Genomic DNA, 26,522 nt, shown 5'->3' with positions numbered 1-26,522 from the left:
TTTATGAACGGAACAAGGAGAGTGATCATGAATTACTTATGCGACCTGGCAGAAATACATCAGGGATGTTGTTGGGGTGTTTGTATGGAGATAGAAAAAGCAGAGTTGTACAAATATAATTTACACTAACTGCATCAGTCTTTGTATGCAGGTTACATGACTTATCTAGTTCACAACATAACAGGAGTCTAGCCACAGGTCATTATATGCAAATGTGCCCATTCTATATTTTTATGAACCTACCTTCTTACCTTCTTATGAACCCATTCTATGTTCTTCCTTATGAACCCATTCTATCTCCTTATGGACCCATTCTATCTTCTTATGAACCCATTCTATCATCTTTTGAACCCAGTCTATCTTCTTATGAACCCATTCTATCATCTTATGAACCCATTCTATCATCTTTTGAACCCATTCTATCATCTTATGAACCCATTCTATCATCTTTTGAACCCAGTCTATCTTCTTATGAACCCATTCTATCATCTTATGAACCCATTCTATCATCTTTTGAACCCAGTCTATCTTCTTATGAACCCATTCTATCATCTTATGAACCCATTCTATCATCTTTTGAACCCATTCTATCATCTTTTGAACCCAGTCTATCATCTTTTGAACCCATTATATCTCCTTATGAACCCATTCTATCATCTTTTGAACCCAGTCTATCTTCTTATGAACCCATTATATCTCCTTATGAACCCATTATATCATCTTTTGAACCCATTCTATCTTCTTATGAACCCATTCTATCTTCTTATGAACCCATTCTATCTTCTTATGAACCCATTCTATCTTCTTATGAACCCATTCTATCTTCTTATGAACCCCTTCTATCATCTTATGAACCCATTCTATCTTCTTATGAACTTATTCTATCTTCTTCCTTATGAACCCATTCTATCTTCTTATGAACCCATTCTATCTTCTTATGAACCCATTCTATCATCTTATGAACTCATTCTATCTTCTTCCTTATGAACCCATTCTATCTTCTTATGAACCCAGTCTATCTTCTTATGAACCCAGTCTATCTTCTTATGAACCCATTCTATCTTCTTATGAACCCATTCTATCTTCTTATGAACCCATTATATCATCTTTTGAACCCATTCTATCATCTTATGAACCCATTCTATCTTCTTATGAACTTATTCTATCTTCTTCCTTATGAACCCATTCTATCTTCTTATGAACCCATTCTATCTTCTTATGAACCCCTTCTATCATCTTATGAACTCATTCTATCTTCTTCCTTATGAACCCATTCTATCTTCTTATGAACCCATTCTATCTTCTTATGAACCCATTATATCTCCTTATGAACCCATTATATCTTCTTATGAACCCATTCTATCTTCTTATGAACCCATTCTATCTTCTTATGAACCCATTCTATCTTCTTATGAACTCGTTCTATCTTCTTATGAACTCGTTCTATCTTCTTATGAACCCATTCTATCTTCTTATGAACCCATTCTATCTTCTTATGAACTCGTTCTATCTTCTTCCTTATGAACCCATTCTATCATCTTATGAACCCATTCTATCATCTTTTGAACCCATTCTATCTTTTTATGAACCCATTCTATCTTCTTATGAACCCATTCTATCATCTTTTGAACCCATTATATCTTCTTATGAACCCATTCTATCTTCTTATGAACCCATTCTATCTCCTTATGAACTCATTCTATCTTCTTATGAACCCAGTCTATCATCTTTTGAACTCAGTCTATCTTCTTATGAACCCATTCTATCTTCTTATGAACCCATTCTATCTTCTTATGAACCCATTATATCATCTTTTGAACCCAGTCTATCTTCTTATGAACCCATTCTATCATCTTTTGAACCCAGTCTATCTTCTTATGAACCCATTCTATCATCTTTTGAACCCAGTCTATCTTCTTATGAACCCATTCTATCTTCTTATGAACCCATTCTATCATCTTTTGAACCCAGTCTATCTTCTTATGAACCCATTCTATCATCTTTTGAACCCATTATATCTCCTTATGAACTCATTCTATCTTCTTATGAACCCATCTTTGTGTCCAGGAATAGATTCAATAGTTTAAGTTTGAATTGAAATAAGAGGAAGCCGAAGAGAGGCCAGATTTACAAATTGGAGTAAAATTTGAGTAATAGGAATTCCGTGAAATTCCTCACCGTTTATTTGGAATTATGTTTATTCTAACTCTGTCTATTCTATTCTTAACTCGGGTGTAATGTATAGACCACTCTGCCAAAAACGTTAGGGATTTCAGGTTTACATGAAACTCAATTCTATTCCATTAAATTGTCAAGTTTTTATTGATTTATTGACAGTAGGTTAATCTTTTATTATTATTGGCCAATTATAAATACAAGAAAGTATGGACTGTTATACAATCCTTGTCTTGTAGCCTACATTTTCCTTATCGTTTGCCCCGCCACCATATTTCACACCTGTTCAATCGCCATCTACTATTTAGTTCTGACTCTTCCAGTAGAGGGCTGTTCGAGAGCATGCGCACAGCCGCAGCGAGAGAACCCTATTCCTCCTGTCACAACATTGAGGGGCAAAACGACAGCCGTGTTGGTAAGGAATTCATAATTTCATTCAACCGCTGGGTTACTGTACTTTGTTTTTAAAATATGATCAAGCACACACTATGGAAGAGCTGCATTTTGTAGGACGAAAACTATTCGAATGGCGTGTCGGGTTTTCCCATCGTTTTCAGATGTGTTGAGATGGCTATTCTCGCGCTAATCTCTCATGTTTTCTCCTATTAAGCAAACGAACATATAATATGCCCCTTCCGTCAACTACTGACCCACTAAATTAAGTCAAATCAACTCTGTCTATATATTCGTCAATTTTATTGCTGAAACATTTTCCAAACAAGTGATACGAGATAGTGTAAACACAATGCGTAGCACGGCAGTCAAGCTAAGTGAAACTATAATTTTCTGACTGTGTTCTGGGAGATGTTTCCTCTGCACGTTAGCGTTTTTGGTAGCTACGTGATGAGTTACATCCGTCCTTGTGCGAGGAGACATGTAAACAATGGCAATTAGTTATTTAATTGTTTTTGTTTCCTTGACTTCAGAACTGTTTTCTCTGTTAAGTTGTTTTCTAGTTGTCTGGAGTTTCAGTTTCATCTTGGCACCTTATAGAGGGCTTTTGGCTCTAATATTTAGATCACCTCAACATTTTGTTTAACAACAACCGTTTTTCTGTTTATTTGAACTGACCGGGTGTAGCCTGTAAAGTTTCTCATATTTTGTTTATAAAACCTTAGGCCTAAATGGCAACTTGTTTAGTGTTTTCTAAATGTCACTGTAACACAAACTATCCAGGAAATCTAAAATAATATCTAATAATATTAATGATTCTGATTCTTAATGAGATTAAAGCTTAAAGTTGCAACATTCATTCTAACAATCACTTACCCCTACTAATAATTGTCAACACCTTATCCTATTCAATGATTAGATACAAGTAGATGCAAGCTCATAATTTACTTGAAAAAAATTGTAAATTGGGAATAAAATACACCTGTTGAGTAAAGAATGTAAGGGCTTGTTTGTATGACTGTATGCAGTAAAATGTTACCACAGTCAAACTTCACTAAAGTAACAAAATAAGAATACTAAGCTTAAACTAAAATAGCACCAGACACACCCCCAGCACACACCCCCAGAAGACACACCCCTTTTTCACAAACAAGGAAAAGGATAAGGGGGATGGATACCTAATCAGTGTGTCTAACCCATTTAACCCAACCCTTCTGAATCAGAGAGGCGCGGGGGCTGCCTTAAACAATGTATTGTTGCTTTGTCAAACCATTCTTTTCCTTTAGTTCTCTGGTCATTCAATTATTATTACTTAGTAAAACACTACTCGTTAGTCGTATTTCTAAGAAAACAGACCCAAATGTATAATATTTCATAGAGCCCTCAAACTCAACTGGACCTCTAAGCCAGTTCCACTGCATTTTCCTCTAATCAAGGACTGATTTTGACCTGGAACTTCAGGTGGGTGCAATTAATTATCAGGTAGACCAGAAAACCAGCAGGGCCTGGACCTCGTAGGCTAAGAGTTGAATACCCCTGTTCTATATCATCACAGCAACATGGACTTTCTGCTGTTATATATTCAATTATTTCTATTCAATACTTAATTTCCATTTGCTTTGAAGGTGACTGTTTTTGTATCTTGTTGTGTGATTGTCAAAAAGCCAGATTTAAAGGTTATATTGTTGAGGTGTTTATTTTGATGTCAGTGTCGGGAAGTAGTTCATATGCTTTCTGCTTTTCACGCCGCAATATAGGTGCCACGCAACACTTCCTGTTGTAGCACACAGATAAAAAAATAAAACATGAAAAAGTGTTTTGGCTTGAGAAGCCTCTTCAGTTTATGTGTATCAGTGGAAGAACCTATTCAACGATAACAAATTGGCTAAACTGTGACTTTTATTGCCTCGGTTGAGTTTAATAAATTATATCTTAACTGACAACATGTGTGGAACCGTATTCTAATCTACACTGTGCCTTCAATATCTCTATTATAGAGAATGTTGCACTGGCTTGGTAAAGTAATTCCTTAGTTTTTACATTTAGCTTCTGCTGTCAAGTGAAGCAAGTATGTCATCGTACATAATAAGGAGATTTGGTGTAGACCTGATATCATTGTCCCGAACTGTAAAGCGTCAGTTTGTAATCTGTTGTAGTGGTTTTGAACTTGGATGGGAACACTTTTTCTCCTTTCTGAATGGTGAATGCTTCTTGCTGATGGATGAGGGGTTATTTGGAAGCTTCATTTTACCTATTTTCATGAACACTTGATATCAGAAGTCAACTATTCGTCTCTACAGTTGGCTTGCACATTGTATAGTCTACAGTCCGGTTTAAGAGAGACATTTTGTACCGTCATTTTAAATATCCTACTGACTGCAAAGCATTCAAAAACAATGCTGGTTACACTTCTCTTAAATTCTGCAGGTAAAATGCATTACGATGCAGTTATAATGTGTTGTAAGACTTGCATTGATTATTTGGGTGAATTTATCTATCCCGTTAAGTATGACAGTGGTTCCTATCATGAATATCATTGTTTTAATTTAATTACTTCAGTATTGCAGTACTAGCTTGGCTTTCTCTCTACGCAGAACATTTAATAACTTCAGTATTGCTGTACTAGCTTGGCTTTCTCTCAACGCGGAACATTTCAGTGACCTTATCTGTTTTAAGTGTATAGTTTTAGTTTTATTGTGTTTGTTTTTAACTATGTTGAATGGTTTGTAACTCTTTGCATACAGCGTTTGCTCCACTAAAAGTTTTGCGACTATGCCGCGGGACTTAGAGGTAATTTGTGGTTTAGTACGGTACCCTGCGTCACCACTTCATTGCTCCAGACCAGCGCAAGGGGGAGTTAGATCACTGATTATGCTTTTGGGTCCTACTGTGTATCTAACTGACAATGACTGGGTGACATAAACCTAAATAGAAACTGATAATTGTGCACGACTTAAGTATTATTTACTAAAACTGTTATACTAAGGTTTTTATTTTATTTTGCTCTTACTGTAGTAGTGTAAGCCACTCCCGACCGGTCAAGTTGTAGTGGTGCCACAGTCTAAGACACTGCATAGCATGTCAAGCTGTGTTGCTACAGATGCTGGTTCAATACTCATGCCGGCCTCGACTGGGAGACCCATGACATGACTGAATGTTTTTGGGTTCTTCCTCTAAAAACGTAAAGAAATAATTCTAAATAACAAACTGGCTTTATTTACAAATTAGTGACAATGTCTCACTCCATGTTCAAGAATGGCCCTTTTCTCGCTAATTTTACGTTATTTGATATTGAAATTATCTCCAAAAATATTGTTTTTGAAACAGTGATTTATTATTAATTTTGAACTATATAAAAGCCCCCCTATTCTCACAGATATATTATTAACCCTGTTATTAGCAGGACAATAAACTCAGCAAAAAAAGAAACATCTCTTTTTCAGGACCCTGTCTTTCAAAGATAATTTGTAAAAATCCAAATAACGTCACCGATCTTCATTGTAAAGGGTTTAAACACTGTTTCCCATGCTTGTTCAATGAACCATAAACAATTAATGAACATTCACCTGTGGAATGGTCATTAAGACACTAACAGAAACGCCTAAGACAGCACTACAGGGAGACAGGATGGACAGCTGATAGTCCTCGCAGTGGCAGACCAGGTGTAACAACACCTGCACAGGATCGGTACATCCAAACATCACACCTGCAGGACAGGTACAGGATGGCAACAACAACTGCCCGAGTTACACCAGGAACGCACAATCCCTTCATCAGTGCTCAGACTGTCTGCAATAGGCTGAGAGAGGCTGGACTGGGGCTTGTAGGCCTGTTGTAAGGCAGGTCCTCACCAGACATCACCGGAAACAACATCGCCTATGGGCACAAACCCACCGTCGCTGGACCAGACAGGACTGGCAAAAAGTGCTCTTCACTGACGAGTCGCGGTTTTGTCTCACCAGGGGTGATGGTGAGATTCGCGTTTATTATTGAAGGAATGAGCATTACACTGAGAACTGTACTCTGGAGCGGGATCGATTTGGAGGTGGAGGCTCCGTCATGGTCTGGAGCGGTGTGTCACAGCATCATTGGACTGACACGGAACCCAAACCGGTTGCGCTTGTGCACTATCATGCATACACTTACTTTGTCACCCTACACCAAACGCGATCACGACACGCAGGTTAAAATATCAAATCAAACTCTGAACCAATGACATTAATTTGGGGACAGGTCAAAAAGCATTAACCTGTTTGGGGTGCAAGCCCGACCTCGGACCGAAAATGACACCCCTGCAGAGCGCGAAATTCAAAATCTATTTTTTTAAAATATTTAACTTTTACACATTAACAAGTCCAATACAGCATTTGAAAGATAAACATCTTGTCAATCCAGCCAACATGTCCGATTTTTTAAATGTTTTACAGAGAAAACACCACATATATTTATGTTAGCTCACCACCAAATACAAAAGTGGACAGACACGTATGAATTATGATTATGAAGTATGAATTATGATTGAAGTAGCATGCACAACCAACCGAAATAAACTAAAACCAACCTAAAGAGCCCAGAAAAAACGACCTCAGATGACAGTCATATAACATGTTACACAATAAATCTATGTTTTGTTCATAAAAAGTGCATATTTTAGCTATAAATCAGTTTTACATTGATGCTACCCAAAAATGCTAATACATAGCTACAGTCTGAATCCAGCCGGGAGTAGCCAGAGAAAATACATACACCAACGTCGGCTACTAATTACACCTCATAAAACATTTCAGAAAAACATATGGTGGATAACTAATGAAAGACAGATATCTTGTGAATACAGACAACATTTCCGATTTTTGAAGTGTTTTACAGCGAAAACACAATATATCGTTATATTAGCTAACATCATAAGCTAGCATAAGGCAGCATTGATTCTAGTCAAGCGCTAGCCTAGCATAGTTAGCAGAGTTAGCATTCAACAGTTCGACATATATATGAAAAAGCATCCCAAATTGGGTCTTATCTTTCTTGGTACTCCATCAGAATGTTGTAACGGGGTCCAATGTCCAGTAGAGTCTTTAGTTGGGTTCCAGAACGAATGATTTCCCTCTTTGGTTAGCTAGCACGGTAGCATTGCTGCGCCAGAAAGCGTTTCTTCAAAAAATTCTTCCGTCGTTTCACATCTAAAGTCCAGAATAAATTGCAATAATATAATTAAAGTATATTGAAAAAACACACTTTAGGATGATTTTGTGACATGTAGCAAATAATATCGTAGTCAGGCATCATATTCAACGTTAACTACCTTGTTCCAGAAGCCGAGATCAAATTATCCTTCGCGCCCGGATTTTTATTTTAACTGCGCAGGTCTCACAAGAAGTTCTGTTATTCAGTCCAGGGAAGAGATATTCGACTCCTTTCAATTCTCACTTCCGCATTACAGTCTGGCGAACGCCTCTGACGTGTCCCTATGGTCATAAGTCAAATGGCCTTTTATAGAGAAGGTCTTAAAGAGACACATCGCATTTTGGGAAACTCAATTCGGCTGGGAAAATGGCTGTAAAAATATTTCTGTTCGACTTAGAGAAACAATTCAAACCTTTTTAGAAACTACAGACTGTTATCTATCCAACAGTAGTAAATATATGCATATTGGAAAATAAAAAGTTTCTTAGGAGGCCGTTTGAAAATGTGCACACATTTTCCAGTTTTTTCAATATTCAGCGTGCAGCCCAAACAGGTTAAACATGTATGGCAATTTAGCTAGTTAGCTTCCACTTGCTAGCTAATTTGTCCTATTTAGCTAGCTTGCTGTTGCTAGCTAATTTGTCCTATTTAGCTAGCTTGCTGTTGCTAGCCAATTTGTCCTATTTAGCTAGCTTGCTGTTGCTAGCTAATTTGTCCTGGGAAATAAACATTGAGTTATTTTACCTGAAATGCACAAGCTCCTACGCCGCCAATTAATCCACACATAAAACGGCCAACCGACTCGTTTCTCGTCATTTCTCCTCCTTCCAGGCTTTTTCATCTTTGAACTTATATGGTGATTGGCATCTAAACTTTCATAGTATTACCACGATTACCGGCAAAACAGTTTGTCTTTCAATCACCCACGTGGGTATAACCAATGAGGAGATCGCCCGTGGGTACCTGCTTCTATAAACCAATGAGGAGATGGGAGAGGCAGGACTTTCAGTGCGATCGGCATCAGAAATTGGAATGACTTCCATTTTTGGCCTTGGCAACGCAGACGCTTGTTGGCGCGCTCGAGCAGTGTGGGTGCAATGTATGAATAACATGGATTTCTAAATGTATTTAGAGACTCTCGCGCACGTGACGTGTCCGGTCTGGTCAGCATGTTAGCTTGTTGTCATTGCAGACAATCTCAACGCTGTGCGTTACAGGGAAGACATCCTCCTCCCTCATGTGGTACCCTTCCTGCAGGCTCATCCTGATATGACCCTCCAGCATGACAATGCCACCAGCCATACTGCTTGTTCTGTGCATGATTTCCTGCAAGACAGGAATGTCAGTGTTCTGCCATGGCCAGCAAAGAGCCCGGGTCTCACGTCTGGGACCTGTTGGATTGGAGGGTGAGGACTAGCCCCCCCCCCCCCCCCCCAGAAATGTCTGGTAACTTGCATGTGCCGTGGTGGAAGAGTGGGGAAACATCTCACAGCAGGAACTGGCAAATCTGGTGCAGTCCATGAGGAGGAGATGCACTGCAGTACTTAATGCAGCTGATGGCCACACCAGATACTGACTGTTACTTTTGATTTTGATCCCCCCCCTTTGTTCAGGAACACATTCCATTTCTGTTAGTCTCATGTCTGTAGACCCTGTTCACTTTATGTATATATTGTTGAATCTTGTTATGTTCATACAAATATTTACACATGTTAAGTTTGCTGAAAATAAGCGCAGTTGACAGTGAGAGGATGTTTCTTTTTTTGCTGAGTTTGTATTGGCCATGGCTTCCGAGTGGCGCACAATAGGATTGCCTTGCAGTTCTCCAGCTGTATCTACTGAAAGCGAGCAAGGTTCAAGGCACGAGGGCAGGGGGCATGGGATGGGCCGCAGAGCCGAGCATAGAAGACTGACCTAGCCCACCACTCTGTGTAGCACAGAGCAAAACTTTAAGTGGCATTGCACTAATAATGGCGCTGACTAGGGAAACGTTCCCTTTGTTCTTAGTGCCAGTCTGCACGTTCAAACTAAAACAATGTAACTAATAATGGCATCTTTATGCTTTCGTTAATAAAATAATGATACAAATAATTGTTTATTTAGATATGGATCCATAGTGAATTACTATGGAAATAAATATCACTGAATTACAGAAATATTGGGACAAAGTTATCCAATGAAGGGAAACAAACGGTTTCTTACTGGAAAATACTCTTTCAAACATACACGGTCATGTTGTACTGCGCCATCATGGCTATTAGCAGGTAGCTGGACAATAGACTTGCCTAGAAGGAGGGTGGGGGAGAATGTATTTCTATGTTTGGTTGGCTGTATCACAACCGGCTGTCATTGGTTGCAATTTCAGTTTAATCCACCAGAAAAGACAAACGAATAATACCACAAAAAGTATTAATATGTATCACATCCAAACGTGATTGGGAGTCCAATAGCCAAAGCATGGCGACTGGCCTTGAGAAATCAATGAGATTTTTTAAATCATTTAATCTCCGTTTGGGTATTGGTTAGACTACAATTAGGGTGTAAAAATGTCATGCTCTTACTGTAACCTTTATTTAACTAGGCAAGTCAGTTAAGAACATATTCTTATTTATAAGGACAGCCTACTCCTTCCTCCCCGTCGGGGAATTGAACCCCGGTCTCCCGCGTGCCCGCACGACACGGGATTCTTTAGCTAAATAGCCAAGTACTGTAGTCTACTCCCGACCATCACGTTGTACAGCGCCATATTTTCCGTTACATCCTAATGGAAACCCAGAGGGTTTTTCTTGGAATAGACACACCATAATATTAATCAGATTAAGCAACATTTCTTAAAAATCAGTCCCATATACTATGTTCTTACAAAAAAAGTTTTTAAATTCTCAAGTACAGCCATTATTGAAGGCTATCAAATTCTTTTCAAAGATGCCCTTTGGTGGTCAAACTAGCACTAACTAGCATGAATAGTTGCCAGTGGTTCACACTTAAATAACGTGCCATACAATTCTTCGGCACCATGCAAACTGCGTCGCAGTACGCTGCAACTTTTAAGGGACAAAACACTCTGTACATTTTTGACATGGCGCAAGTTGTCCATTGTTTTAGATTTTAATAGGAGGAAAGCAAGTCACAGATCGGGGGCACCCTACCATTTCAGCAACTTGAAAGTCCATGCCTCAATCGGAAAGAAACACTGTCACTTTTTGAATTCTGCATATAGCCTTCACTTATAAAACCAGTCATTACTAGTTATGTGACAAGTTTATCGTTTCAGTCAAATCCCTGCATTAAATCTGTGATATTTTAGCTCAATGAAACGGGTAGCTAGATATACTGTAGTTGGAAATGTAATTTTAAAACTGAAATAGAAAAACATTCTCTGGTTTTGAATAAAGCACTAAGGTATTATCTAAGAGTGACTGGCTTTCAGTTGTAATGGCCTTAATGGTTGTTTATCAATATGCAAAATGATAACAGATGTTGTCAAGTTATATCAATTGATCAATTCAATCTCACCGCAGACATGTTGTAGGAATCTTGAAAATCTAGCTCTTCTCTTGTCTCAAGCTTTGAGACCTTGATGATTGGAAATATCACAGAAATTCGGTGAATAAAAGAGACAAGATGCATATGAATTGAATGTGTTTTTCATTCATGGATACCATGCTTTGTCAGATATCAGACCTATTCATTTTGACTTGACATCGAATTGAGTTTTTGCTGGTGTGTCTTAGTCAGTGTCAAGGCTGGTTTGACATCAAAGAAAGTTAGATGAGGTAGTCTTCATACAGAACAAACTGGTTTCAGGATAATTCTTTTGAACATATTTATATTGTACTGAGAGAGCCAAATCTTGAGTGTTATTGTGCATATATAATATCTATTCTCATCATATATGCACTTTGACGCAGCCTATATGGTAACATGGTGACAAATGTTGATGTTGTAAGTCTAGGGCATTTTAAGCCCAACTTCTTCATTTCTACTGTGCTTCGAGTGCTATAAGCTTATGTGGTAATGACAAAGCAGATTGCTTCAAAAAAACAACTCTCGTTTCAATAGAATGTTAATGTGTACGTGTTATGTTCTTCCCACCAGCTTCAGAGACTTCCTATTGATCAAGCATACTTTGATTCAGGAGCTGTTTTACTAGACTTGAGGGTTATATTGAGAGTGCCACCAGCATGCAATCTGGAAGCATTGTTTAGCTTTGAGAACAAATTGCCTTTTTCCCTTTGCAACTGAATAGAACATTCTTTGTTGGAAACCCAATTAGAGTTGGGCACGTTTTGTCACAACTTGTCGTTGTGCGAATCATCACTTGCCTGGCTTTTCCGATAGGCAATTCCCAATCCCAGTGTGCTGCGTTTCCTTTAAGCTTGTTTATATGAAATGTGAACACCCAGGGCGTAATAAACATCCTGCGACTCACCGTTACCCTCTATGCTCTCCAGCCTCTGTCCCCTTTTGTTGCGTTGAAGCAACATGGGTGTTTGCTAAGTCACGGAAAAATGTGTGAATTTGTGAAACCTCGTGCTGTGTTGGGGGGAGTGTGTGGTCCCTTAACATACCACATAGCTGGAACTAAAGCTGCAAAAATCTTAGCCAAAGTTCCCTCATGCGTTAGTGTCTGTACACTGTCGTAGACAAAAACAACTGGGTTTACTGATAATCCTCAAATATAAAAATGAAGGATGGAGTAGTTGGAGCCATAGGAGATATGTGTTTTAATCCTATAAAAACGAGTGAAAAATGGTTGTTCTGGTCTTCTTCCGCTGCTTTAGACATTTTGTTATTTTAATTGCAAATGGATAGTAATTACATTTTGAATGGGGAAAAGATGTGAGTTAGAGGAATTTCCACAGGAGTTTATTGAAAAAATGTTTGACGCAACCCCTTTGTCTAGTATGATGAGACATGGGTAGGTGTATGAATTCCCCTTCCCTCGCTTTGATGAATGACTTTGAACTTTTGTCCCTTTTTTTTTCTTCTTCAGGCATATGTATTTACCAGGCTCCATTTGACACTTCACATAATAATACCTGTATATTTTAATTCAGCCTGGGTTCTAATGTGCCAGCGATGACACTTCTCAGTCAGGTAGATAATAGAACAGAGAACAAGTGTTGTGTATCTCTCTATAACTGTTGCGTTAATCCCCAAACTATCAGGTGTGGGTGTATTCTCAGGTGGCACAGGAGATAATTGGGGATCCACCTGTATCAGTAGTCACAACCCAGATGAATTATAGATGTCTCAGAGATATGTCATCCTGATGGCAGACTATGCAGAGGCCTTGGCCATCACAGTCAGATTAGGACAGATTACAATTGGTCTTTTTTTTTTTTTGTCCCGCGGGCGGTTGAACAGTGATTTTTGTTTTGCTCTTCATTGTTAGAGCACATAGAGAGAGACTGAGCCCAGCTGCTCTGACAAAGGGAGAGTTTAACTGTAGGGTGAAAAGCTTGTATTGGCTACAAATTCATAGACCACGGTATGGACGCAAGGACTGACCATCCATGATATAACAATTTATAGTTTAATTATGTTTTGAGGCTACACAGTGTTTGTTTATATTTACATTGTTTACAAATGGTTTACGACCGTCGAACTAGGCACATGAGACATTTACAAGTTATATTCTAACAAAATAAATTATATCATTAATTTATCAGTCAAATGTATGTAGCAATTAACGATTCTAGCTTTAACAGGCAGAACATAAAATGTTCATAATGTTGTGAAAATGTTGCGAAAGGACCGACTCAATTCCCTCCTTTTGCCAAGAATGCACCGAAAGTGTTGGTTAACCATGAGCATATGTCACTGCTGTCTATCTCTCTCTCTTCATTTTTTCCCCTCTACTGAACATGTTTGTGGAGTCTCCATTATAATGTGAATGGCAGTGTTTATTGGATTCTCTTAGCGAGCTCTGTTATTGTGTACACAAACAGGCGTGCCTCTGTGTCAGATTTTTCAATTTCTTGTCATTCAAAAGCGACATAAAGGAGCCGGGCTCATGATGGAGATGTCTTGTACTGATTTACCGTGGAGGCGAGAAAATGGCAACCACTTTCAGTTCTAGAAAAAAACCTGTTTGATTTTTTTCAATTTAACATATAATGAGTCTCTTATACTTTAAAAGCACGTAATGGGTACATAAGCACAATGTCCTGCAGCTGAGTACCATATCATCTTCTGTCTCTTTCTCTATCTATGTATCTATCTATCTATCTTGCCTTTGAAAATATTCAGACCCCTTAACCTTTTCCACATTTTGTTTGGTTACAGCATTATTCTAAAATGTAATAAAAAAAAAAAGTTTTCTCTTCAATCTACACACACTACCCCACAATGACAAAGCAAAAACAGGTCTTTAGAAATGTTTGCTAATTTATTACAAACAGAAATATGACATTTACATAAGTATTCAGACCCTTTACTCAGTACTTTGTTGACGCACCTGTAACAGTATAACTTTTACGTCGTCCCCTCGCCCCGACACGGGCGCGAACCATGGACCCTCTGCACACATCAACAACTGACACCCACGAAGCGTCGTTACCCATCGCTCCACAAAAGCCGCGGCCCTTGCAGAGCAAGGGGCAACCCTACTTAATGTCTCAGAGCAAGTGACGTAACTGATTGAAATGCTACTAGCGCGCACCCGCTAACTAGCTAGCCATTTCACATCCGTTACACACCTTTATCAGCGTTGATTCTTCTTTGGTATGATGCTACAAGCTTGGCACGCCTGTATTTGGGGAGTTTCTCCCATTCTTCTCTCAAGCTCTGTCAGGTCGAATGGGGAGCTTTGCTACAGCGCTATTTTCAGGACTCTTGAGATTTTCAATTGGGTTCAAGTACAGGATCTGGCTGGGCCACACAAGGACATTCAGAGACTTGTCTCCGAAGCCACACCTGCTTTGTCTTGACTGTGTGCTTTGGGTCATTGTCCTGTTGGAGGGTGACCTTTTGTCCCAGTCTGAGGTTCTGAGTGCTCTGGAGCAGGTTTTCATCAAGGATCTCTCTGTACTTTACTCCGTTCATCTTTGCCTCTATCCTAACTAGTCCCCAGTCCTTGCCGCTGAAAATCACCCCCACAGCATGATGCTGCCTCCACCATGCTTCACCGTAGGGATGGTGCCAGGTTTCCTCCAGACGTGACGCTTGGCATTCAGGCCAAAAAATTGAATCTTGGTTTCATCAGACCAGGGAATCTTGTTTCTCATAGTCTGAGAGTCCTTTAGGTGCCTTTTGGCAAACTCCAAGCGGGCTGTCATGTACCTTTTACTGAGGAGTGTCTTCCGTCTGGCCACTCTACCATTAATGCCTGATTGGTGGAGTGCTGCAGAGATGGTTATCCTTCCGGAAAGTTCTCCCATTTCCACAGAGGAACTCTGGAGCTCTGTCAGTGACCATCGAGTTCTTAGTCACCTCCCTGACAAAGGCCCTTCTCCCCCGATTGCTCAGGAAGAGTCTTGGTGGTTCCAAACTTCTTCCATTTTAAGAATGATGGAGGGCACTGTGTACTTGGGAACCTTCAATGCTGCAGAAATGTTTTGGTACCCTTCCCCAGATCTGTGCCTCGACACAATCCTGTCTCAGAACTCTACGGACAATTCCTTCGACCTCATGGCTTAGTTTTTGCTCTGACATGCACTGTCAACTGTTGGACCTTTTCAGATAGACAGGTGTGTGTGCCTATCCAAATCATGTCCAGTCAATTGAATTTACCACAGGTGAACTCCAGTCATGTTGTAGAAACATCTCAAAGATTATCAATGGAAACAGGATTCACCTGAGCTCAATTTTGAGTCTCATAGTAAAGCCTCTGAATACTTATGTAAATATGGTATTTCTGTTTTTTTTAAATAAATTAGTGAACTTTTCTAAAAACCTGTTTTCATCATGGGGTATTGTGTGTGTGTGTGTGGTAGATATCTTAGGATAAAAGAAAGTCATCCATTTTAGAATAAGGCAGTAATGTGGAAAAAGTCAAGGGTTCTGAATACTTTCCGAAGGGACTGTAGGTACAGTGTTGTAACCATGTGCAAATAGTTGAAGTACGAAAGGGAAAATAAATGGACACATCAAAATTTGATTTGTTTTCAAATTCTCTCACACCTTCCTGTCTGGAGAATGATGCATGCTGTTATTTGCCTATGCACGGCCTGCCATGAACTTGATTAGATTTATGCATGCGTGTGTAACAGCGCTCATTTGTGACCTTCACGGATCCCACCTGTACCCGAATAGTCGGATCTGCCACTCGTCTCGGGTTTGTGTTATTTTAACTGACTTGTCCGGAAGGGCCCGTACAGATCCGAACGCGACTGCTTACAGTAAAGAGAGTGGAGCGTGCCACGTAGATTGTTGTTGGCCAATCATAAGTCATCAAAGCGGCAATAGACTGCACTCATAGAGCCTCCGTGTGTGGCAGAAGTTATGAGATATCTAATCAATGGAAGATGGAATTAAAATTGACAGTGTGGCAGAAGTTATGAGATATCTAATCAATGGAAGATGGAATTAAAATGACAGATTTTACAGTTAAAGGAGAAGGATAGGCTACAACGACCATGATTCAACAGGTAGGCAGCTACTTAATATTCTGAATTAAGTTGTTATTTGTAACTGTAGGATGAGAGTGCATGCGGCCTCAATTAGCCTAGTTAGCTAACGATGTTAGCCAGGTATCTTAACTAGCTTTTCCAGGTTTGATGCAGTCAAAACAAGTACTACGTAATCATTGGATGATAAATAACCTAGCTATGGCAGCTATTAGTCTACTATAGTGCGAGTCGGCTTGGTTAGTTGCTGTCTCTCCCTCCCTGCACCCGTTGTCACTCGCTCACTGTACTCCCCCACCTGCTAGAGTGGCACCTATCTTTGATTTGTGTCTGACATTCAAAAGCTGAGCTACTACCTTCTAAAGTCTAGGAGTATTTGCTTGAAGTAATATTATACACTGTGTCTCTGTTGCTATCAATTGATCTATTCACTTTCTGTAAAAGAGAAAATGTGTAATGAAATGAGGGTTCATATAAATTATAATACATTTGGTAGCAAAATAAAATTTGGGGGAATAAGGTCTAGACTTTTTTTGTAGTATTAAATGGCCTAAAAGATGACATGAGTTTTGTTAAACTTACAGATAATGAGCTTCAAGACCAACATTTTTCTAGGTCTCTCAAATTAAACAAAATCAAGATTTTGGTGCCTTTTATTTAATATAGGCTCAATAAACAATCATAAAAAGGGGGCAGGGTCAATTTTCAAACGTGAAAAAGGGGTCTCGGTGGGGGGGGGGGGGGGGGTGTAATCTTGCACGAAACATTTTTATGGGGCCTAAAAATGAAAAATGTAATTTAAACGGAACATTTGTTAACTTTTAATGTGTCATGAACACAACCATTCATGATATTTTCATTTTATTTTTCAAATAAATTACTTCAAAATGTAGGCATGTTCGTCCACTCCAAAATTATTCCAGCATCCAAAGCCCCCCCCACGGGCTCCCCCATAATCCGCACCATGGTAGCGGCCATTGTTTAGCTCCCCTAATCGCTGGGTCTCTTTCATCGCGTCATGGTGGAAACATTCATCTGTTGACAATTTTATTAATTTCTGTCAGGTACACAGTTCACGCTGCATTACTAAGGCCCGGTGTGTATTTGCTGTGGCGTAATTGTCTTTTTGGATAACTGCATGGATAACTGCAGTGGAGATCGCTGGAAAATTGTATTTATTTTTTTCAGCTTTATTGGTGTGCTTATTTAAGACTGTTGTTTACATTGTTGCACATCGGCAGCCTCACACAATATCATCCTCCCCATACCAACCACTTGAATGTAGTTATTTACTGTAGGTCTGAGGACATACTGTGGCATCAATGGGATGAATCCTAAAGATCATCAGTCTTTTACACAGTTACCATTGGCATCAGTGCAATATTTACATGAGATAGTTAGGCCTACTGTACTTTACATGCACACATACAGGTTAGGATTTAGCCCTTTGTCTTTACTCCCACAAACCTGGTCTTCTTTGCTATCTTGTGTGTGTGCGCCATAAAGATCAAAAACCTCCTGGTGGCTCTTTCACTGTTAAATTAAACAATTTGATCAATGGAGCCCAGTGAGGGAGGGGAGGGTTAGGACACACAGCTCCACCCCATGCCCAGTAGGAATGCACTGCGATTATTCCAATATCTAAACGGATGTTTAGTATTCGATTACTTGGAAGACTTAAGCCTATCCCAAACCTTAACCCTTACTATAACCATTCAGAGTTAATTCGTAATTAATGCCTAAACTTAACCCCGGAAAGATGCAGAGAAGTAACCAAACCGTTTGGAACAACACACACACACACACACTCACACACACCGGTTCCTGCTCCTCTCTCGCCCCTCCACCACCATTTTGCTGAAACAAGCAGTGCAGTGCACAAGCACAAGTCTCCATTGATGCTTCATATACACTACCGTTCAAAAGTTTGTGGTCATTTAGAAATGTCCTTGTTTTTGAAAGAAAAGCACATTTTTTGGTCCCTTTTAAAATAACATTCAGTTGATCAGAAATACTGTGTAGACATTGTTAATGTTGTAAATTACTATTGTATGGCAGACTTAAAATATATATATATATATATATATATATTTTTAATATCTACATAGGCGTACAGAGGACCATTATCAGCAACCATCACTCCTGTGTTCCAATGGCACGTTGTGTTAGCTAATCCAAGTTTATAATTTTAAAAGGCTAATTGATCATTTAAAAAACAATTTTGTAATCATGTTAGCACAATTGAAAACTTTGCGAGATCTTCAGATTCTTGGTAATTTCTCACATGGAATAGCCTTCATTTCTCAGAACAAAAATAAACTGACGAGTTTAGAAGAATGGTCTTTGTTTCTGGCCATTTTGAGCCTGTAATCAAACCCACAAATGCTGATGCTCCAGATACTCAACTAGTCGAAATAAGGCCAGTTTTTTTTATTGCTTCTTTAATCAGAACAGTTTTCAGTTGTGCTATAATGGGACTCTGTACGCCTATGTAGATAATCCATAAAAAAAATCTGCTGTTTCCAGCTACAATAGTCATTTACAACATTAGCAATGTCTACACTGTATTTTTGATCGATTTGATGTTATTTTAATGGACAAAAAAATAGCTTTTCTTTCAAAAACAAGGACATTTCTAAGTGACCACAAACTTTTGAACGGTAGTGTACATATATACACACAAGTATATATGTGGGCACCCCTTCAAATTAGTGGATTCGGCTATTTAAGCCACACTCATTGCTGACAGGTGTATACAATCGAGCACACAGCCATGCAAGCTCCATAGACAAACATTGGCAACTGTGGAAATGTCTAGGAGCAACAACGGCTCAGCTGACAAATGGTAGGCCACACAAGCTCACAGATTGGGACCGCCGAGTGCTGAATCACGTAAAAATCATCTGTCCCCGGGTGCAGCACTCACTACCGAGTTCCAAACTGCCTCTGGAGGCAACGCCAGCACAATAACTGTTTGTCGGGAGCTTCATGAAATGGGTTTCCATGGCTGAGCAGCTGCACACAAGCCTAAGATCACCATACGCAATTCCTAGGCGTTGGCTGGAGGGGTGAAAGCTTGCCGCCATTGGACTTTGGAGCAGAGGAAACGTGTTCTATGGAGGGATGGAAGAATCTGGTTTTGGTGGATGCCCCTTAGATCAAGTGAAGGGAAACGCTACAGCATACAACATTCTAGACGGTTCTATGCTTCCAACTTTATGGCAACAGTATAGGGAAGGCCCTTACCTGTTTTCAGCATGACAATGCCCCCGTGCAAGGTCCATACAGAAATGGCTAGTTGAGATTGGTGTGGAAGAACTTGACTGGTCAACACAGAGAGGTTTTGAGGTCAGGGCTCTATCAAAACATCTTTGGGATGAATTGGAGCGCCGACTGCGAGCCAGGCCTAATCGCCCAATATCAGTGCCCGACCTCACTAATGCTCTTGTCCCCTCAGCAATGTTCCAACATCTAGTGGAAAGCCTTCCCAGAAGACTGGAGGCTGTTACATTAACTCCATATTAATGCCCCTGATTTTGGAATATGATGTTCGATGAGCAGATGCCCACATAATTTTGGTCATCCCGTGTATTTTTAAAACACATATTTCGACTATCCACATATCTGATATTTTTATAATACTGAAATAATTTCAAATGCCTATCCCTAATGCCCAGAGCCTTGGCAGCCACTCCTCCCAGTTAATCAGAGGGCCTGCAGACTGCAGTCAGACCAGCCCCACCTCCACTCACCCTAGGGGACCTCGAGCACTGGCTCCCCTCCGCCTCTCCTTCATACCTCCAAGAAACCTTCCATGGAGAATATGGGAGCCATTCAATCAAATCCTCATTGCAGTATTTAAGCTGTAATTTATAAACAAACCCTATTTTCCCACAAACCTTTTAGTAAAACTAAATCTCTGGGTGGTTTTGGGGACGCTATTTACACAGAGGAATCTCATTTCAACTTTTCAGAGTATGGCACATGCATACATGAATTGTTGTGTTAACAAAGTTAAATGCTTTGCATTTATTGACTATGGCATGTTTGTCTGTCATTTTGAACCATTGTTCATTTTATTTGTTTTGTCTATAGCTAGGCCTCGAATAGATCTGCTCAAGACATAGAATGTGATTGGAATGGATACTGGGAGACTGAGTCCCTGATTGGCCGAAGGACTGGGCAGGAGGAAATACCAAACGGTGAGTCACTATGGAGGTTCACTGACACACTGAAGAGTTCACTTAACAGTAGGGTAGCAGTGGTCAATGGTCAAAATTATGATTTCAGTCCGTTTTGTGGTGCGATAAGGTTAGGCTGTGATTATTTACTCTGTAGCCCTGAGATTTCCTTTATGATATTTCAACACAGTTAATCTTTAGTCAGAGTGCAACAAGGCCCGAGGGCGACCATTTTGTGTTAGAGCAGTAAGTGTTACAGTTATATAGTGAATCCATTTTGTTTCCGGGTAACTAAAGTACAGTCCATTAATCTGCTTCGGAAGGCTCACAGTCGCTGCTTCTCACTGCCTTTCCGTGACAATCCGGGCCCCTCCAGCGGCGTCCACCCCCTCTACCACAGACCCCATTTCACTTCATTTGACTTTCATGGGAAGCAGTCTTTATCTCTTACCAGGAACTCAATCCAAATTCCATCAGACATCAATTTACATAATGTACCAGGGAAAGAGATGCATTCATGTCCTCTATATACAATACACATGGGTTACTGTACTTGGGGGGGAACATCCCGCCTCTGTCTCCCACCACGGGCAATGAGGCGGTCCAGCTGCTTACGTCTCAAGCGAACAATTGAAGTGCACATAAGACTAGGAATGTAATCTGCTTTGTTTGAAAGGGGGATACTTCAGAGAGCTTTCATGTTTTTCTAGAAGGAATGTGGGGGCTTTTTATTCACTCTGTTCAGAAGGAAAATTACATGTAGGAATAAATTGAGACGTCTCAACTTAACGCAATGATTAATTAATTTTAAATGGCAATTTGATTTTGCATTCTGTTGGCCTATGTGTGTGTTTCATGTGTCTTTTTTTCCTCTCTGGTTGTAGAATTGATCCTGTCTCGAATGATGCAGGCAGAGGATAGGAAGAAAATAAAACTGAGTGTGAGTTCCAGCAAAGGCGTGGTGGAGGAATATTGTCTAAGAGTGAGTAGGCCTGGACCGACCAAACCTGAGCTCTTGATCATATCCTAACCCCATACAGAAGCCTGATATATTGACATATATTTTAAATACATATACAGTTGAAGTCAGAAGTTTACATACACTTAGTTTGGAGTCATTAACTTTTTTTTCAAACACTCCACAAAAGTCTTGTTAACAAACTATAGTTTTGGCAAGTCGATTAGGATGTCTACTTTCCAACAATTGTTTACAAATTTATAATTCACTATTACAATTCCAGTGGGTCAGAAGTTTACATACACTAAGTTGACTGTGCCTTTTAAACAGATTGGAAAATTCCAGAAAATGGTGTCATGGCTTTAGAAGCTTCTGATAGGCTAATCGACATAATTTGAGTCAATTGGAGGTGTACCTGTGGATGTATTTCAAGGGCTACCTTCAAACTCAGTGCCTCTTTGCTTGACATCATGGGGATATCAGCCAAGACCTCAGGAAAAACATTGTAGACCTCAAGTCTGGTTCATGCTTGGGAGCAATTTCCAAAGCCTGATGGTACCACGTTCATCTGTACAAACAATAGTATGCAGGTATAAACACCATGGGACCACGCATCCGTCATACCGCTCAGGAAGAGACACGGTCTGTCTCCTAGAGATGAACGTACTTTGGTGCGAAAAGTGCAAATCAATCCCAGAACAACATCAAAGGACCTTGTGAAGATGCTGGAGGAAACGGATGCAAAAGTATCTATATCCACAGTAAAACGAGTCCTATATCGACATAACCTGAAAGGCCGCTCAGCAAGGAAGAAGCCACTGCTCCAAAACCGCCATTAAAAAAAACAGACTACGGTTTGCAACTGCACGTGGGGGACAAAGATCGTACTTTTTGGAGAAATGCCCTCTGGTCTGATGAAATAAAAATAGAACCGTTTGGCCATAATGACCATCATTATGTTTGAAGGAAAAAGGGGGAGGCTTACAAGCCAAAGAACACCATCCCAACCGTGAAGCACGGGGCTGGCAGCATCATGTTGTGCGGGTGCTTTTCTGCACGAGGGACTGGTGAACTTCACAAAATAGATGGCATCATGGTAGGAAAATTATGAGGATATATTGAAGCAACATCTCAAGACATCAGTCAGGAAGTTAAAGCTTGGTCGCAAATGGGTCTTCCAAATGGACAATGACCCCAAGCATACTTTCAAAGTTGTGGCAAAAAGGCTTAAGGACAACAAAGTCAAGGTATTGGAGTGTCCATCACTAAGCCCTGACCTCAATCCTATAGAAAATTTGTGGGCAGAACTGAAAAAGCGTATGCGAGCAAGGAGGCCTACAAACCTGACTCAGGTACACCATCTCTGTCAGGAGGAATGGGCCAAAATTCACCCAACCTGTTGTGGAAGGCTACCCAAAACGTTTTACCCAAGTTAAACAATTTAAAGGCAATGCTACCAAATACTAATTAAGTGTATAAACTTCTGACCCACTGGGAATGTGATGAAAGAAATAAAAGCTGAAATCAATCATTCTCTCTACTATTATTCTGACATTTCACATTCTTAAAATAAAGGGGCGATCCTAAGACAGGGAATTTTGACTAGGATTTAATGTCAGGAATTGTGATAAACTGAGTTTATATGTATTTGGCTAAGTTGTATGTAAACTTCTCACTTGAACTGCATGTACTAATATTTGAAATAAATATATCTAAATACATGTACTACTCACAGATATATTTCATAAATATATTTACATATTTGATTTTGGCTATTTCTAAATATGTTTAAAAAAAATTGACATCTTACTCGTCCATGTGTGGTAGTATGCATTTTACGTACATGTGCTATTCATATATTTACATGCATTTGTTGTAAATATATTTAACAGTATGCATGAATATTTATGGTCAACATGTACATATGAATAATACTTATTTATTATTCATATATATTGGTAATATATAGTTCATAATATATGGTGATATATGTGCCAGAAATGTAATTTTAATTGCATGTCAAATGCAATAGATAAAAGGCACACAAAACAAACAATTAAGACTCAAATGTATTGTTTCCCTTTGTGTGCTCCGAAAGTCACTGGAAGGTCACATCTGAACAACTAAATATAATGTACGAATTACCTCTGTGCGCTTATCTGTATTTGAAAATAAGGTATTTAAACAAGTAAACAGTTAGGATAATGTGAAAGAGTCTGTGGAAAAGAAGAAAAAAAATCCACACAAGGTGAAGAATTATGGGTAAATGTGTGACAACCCAGTGAGGTCAGGCTCCAACGTTAGCAATGGTTCTGTCTACATTGAATTAACGTAGCAGGTTAGGCACATTAACGTGCCAGGTTAGGATAAGGCTTAGCTACAATGCACCCCGACCAAATCAGGTAGCCTGACCTAATCAGGTCATGACAAATGTTCATAAATATCAAATTGATACTTACACCGCAGATTCCTTTACCTCCAGTGTCCATTTTCAGACTCAAGTTGACAGTTACCCTGTGGATAATGCCGAGACAGTCAGTGAAACAATTTCACACAAGATGAAGAGGTGGAGGTTAATGTCCAGGAACTAGCTAGCAAAAGAGTACAAAATACTAACTTACAGTACATTGTTTGGGGTCTGTCCATAGGCAGGGAAAATGTGATTTATTTTTAACTAGAAATAATCTATCTAGCAAGCCAGTTCTAGCTATATTGCCAGAGGAACGCAGCCCAACTACAAAGCTGTGTTTGCTATCTCTGTGAAAACTCTTGCTTTTGTAAGCAGTTGAAGAAAATTCTTCTTCCTCTGTCACCTGGCATGAGGAAGATTTTTGGCAGCTGCTCTTCTCATCCTCAGCTACTCTTCTCCACCTCTGAAGAAAATTCAGTCATTTGGAGGCAGGGATGGGGGCGACCCTGCAACATTTCAAATTGTGATTGACATCTCGGGAGAATTATGTTCTAAATTCATGTCTCTTTTTGAAATTAACATAGCTAATCTTATATAAGTGGCAGGTAGCCTCAATAGCTGCATAATTTATTTTCACCTTTTTAGATGCAAACCCAACTTTGGGAACCTAATGCCAAGGTACCAGAGGTCAATGTACTCAACATTACAATTCAACATTAATACAGTGCATTGGGAAAGTATTCAGAACCCTTGACTTTTTCCACATTTTGTTATTCTAAAATTGATTAATTTTTTTTTTAAATGATCAATCTACACACAATACCCCATAATGACATTTTTGCAAATGTATTAAAAATGTCAAGAGTGCGCAAAGCTGTCAAGGCAAAGGGTGGCTATTTGAAGAATCTCAAATATAAAATATATTTGGTTTTGTGTAACAATTTATTTTTGTTTACTACATGATTCCATAGGTGTTATTTCGTTAGTTTTGATGTCTTCATTATTATTCTACAATGTAGAAAATATTACAAATAAAAAAAAAACTGAAGAAACTCCCCGATTTTACAGGTGTGCCAAGTTTGTAGCGTCATACCCAAGGAGACTCGATGCTGTAATCGCTGCCAAAGGTGCTTCAACAAAGTACTGAGTAAATGCTCTGAATACTTAAGTAAATGTGTATTTCAGTTTATTTTTTATGATTTAGCAAAAAACTATTTATTCAATTAGAATAAGGCTGTAACGTAACAAAATGTGGAAAAAGTCAAGGGGTCTGAATACTATTTTAATCACAGGACAATCACGTTTTTGACTGCACTGGGCCTTTTTAAGTAAAGTGTTACTCAAGTTTCTTTCAGCAACTATAGATGTCCCATCTTAATTTTCCCAGTTTCTCACAGCAGGAAAATAATCCTGCAGCAACAGGAAATGTGAATTATTATGTAGATTATAATTAATGGACATTTTTGTAGGGGTTGATACATTTTTAGTTTGGATTCATTTCTCACTTTTTTAAGTGGAAATTACAAAGTTTAGAATATTTTTTTGCACTGCAGGAAAATTCTCTGCGACAACCGAGTGATCAAATTAAGACGACAGTGATCAAATTAAGATTCTATACCTGTAACAACTGTGTCATTTCAGGAGCGACCGAAAGAGGACGCAGCAAAAATGAAGAACAAAGTGACCAGCACACAAGGTAAACTCTGGAAATGCTGCTAATAACCACAATCGGATCATAACTGAATACTAAAATACTACTGGTTATTGATATGAATGCACAGAGTATGTTTAAAGTGATAGCATATGCCAGCCATTATCATTTGATATGTACTGATGTATATTTACACACAGGGTTTCTCCATTGAGCAAAGTTTTTAGACTAGGACTAGGTTTAATGTGTGTCCTGGAATCTGGCTTGTGGTATCATAAGAAGAGATATAACTCAGATGATTGTGGTGTGGTAGCAGTGATTGGTAAGAAGAAGGCCTGGTCGTGGGATCAGTACCTGGGAGAGGAGAAAGCCATAGCAGTTCCCCTAAGACTGTTCACTGAGGTAAGCATCACCTTCATCAATCAGTAGGTCTATCTACTACTAAAGCTTGACATGAGAGCCCTATACATTGGGGCACAACGGAACATTTTACAACAGAAAATTAAAATGTCCAGGTAGTTCCCCATGTTTGTCTGTTTTCAGTCCGAGATGTAATTTACTTAACTAGAATACAGGCCACCAGAGCTATGATTTGCATTTAAAGGCCATAAGCCAGCTGATTGATGTTAAACATGGTCTGTTGATTTAAAAGGAAGGATGTTAAGGACCTACTGTACAGTATATAGTTTACGGGACTATGCAAAGGTACACTATAGAAATGTATGTGGACACCCCTTCAAAAGATGCAGAGCAGCCGAACATAAGCCCAAATTCAGCCAAGCATCGGCTGGAGTGGTGTAAAGCTTGCCGCCATGAGACTCCGAAGCAGAAGGAAACGTTTCACCATCTGTCAGTTTGACAGAAAAATCTGCGTTTGGTGGATGCCAGGAGAACGCTACCTGCCCCAATGCATAGCGCCAACTGTAAAGTTTGGTGGAGGACGAATAATGGTCTGGGTCTGTTTTTCATGGTTTTGGGCTACACCCCTTAGTTCCAG

The 26,522-nt window shown here is 39.4% G+C and overlaps 1 protein-coding gene across 4 annotated transcripts in view; it reads left to right on the top strand.

Moving 5' to 3' along the window:
- The first annotated feature begins 2,497 nt into the window (after positions 1-2,497).
- Positions 2,498-26,522, top strand: part of LOC129823061 (lethal(3)malignant brain tumor-like protein 4) — a 133,894-nt gene continuing 109,869 nt past the window's right edge. Inside the window, exons 1-5 of one of the 4 annotated variants that reach the window (XM_055881763.1) lie at positions 2,498-2,590; positions 20,421-20,527; positions 21,391-21,446; positions 25,516-25,570; positions 25,842-25,927. In XM_055881763.1, the coding sequence (XP_055737738.1) occupies positions 21,408-21,446; positions 25,516-25,570; positions 25,842-25,927 (180 nt within the window). In that variant the 5' untranslated portion in view covers positions 2,498-2,590; positions 20,421-20,527; positions 21,391-21,407. Of the gene's footprint in view, positions 2,591-20,420; positions 20,528-21,390; positions 21,489-25,515; positions 25,571-25,838; positions 25,928-26,522 lie in introns of all 4 variants that reach the window. The other 3 variants (XM_055881762.1, XM_055881761.1, XM_055881759.1) reach the window with 3 other exon arrangements.

Source organism: Salvelinus fontinalis, chromosome 25 (assembly GCF_029448725.1).
Source record: "Salvelinus fontinalis isolate EN_2023a chromosome 25, ASM2944872v1, whole genome shotgun sequence".
In the NCBI taxonomy this organism is placed as follows: Eukaryota; Metazoa; Chordata; class Actinopteri; order Salmoniformes; family Salmonidae; genus Salvelinus; species Salvelinus fontinalis.
The sequence above is the reverse complement of the archived record's forward strand: the minus strand, read 5'-3'. Positions and strand labels throughout refer to the sequence as shown.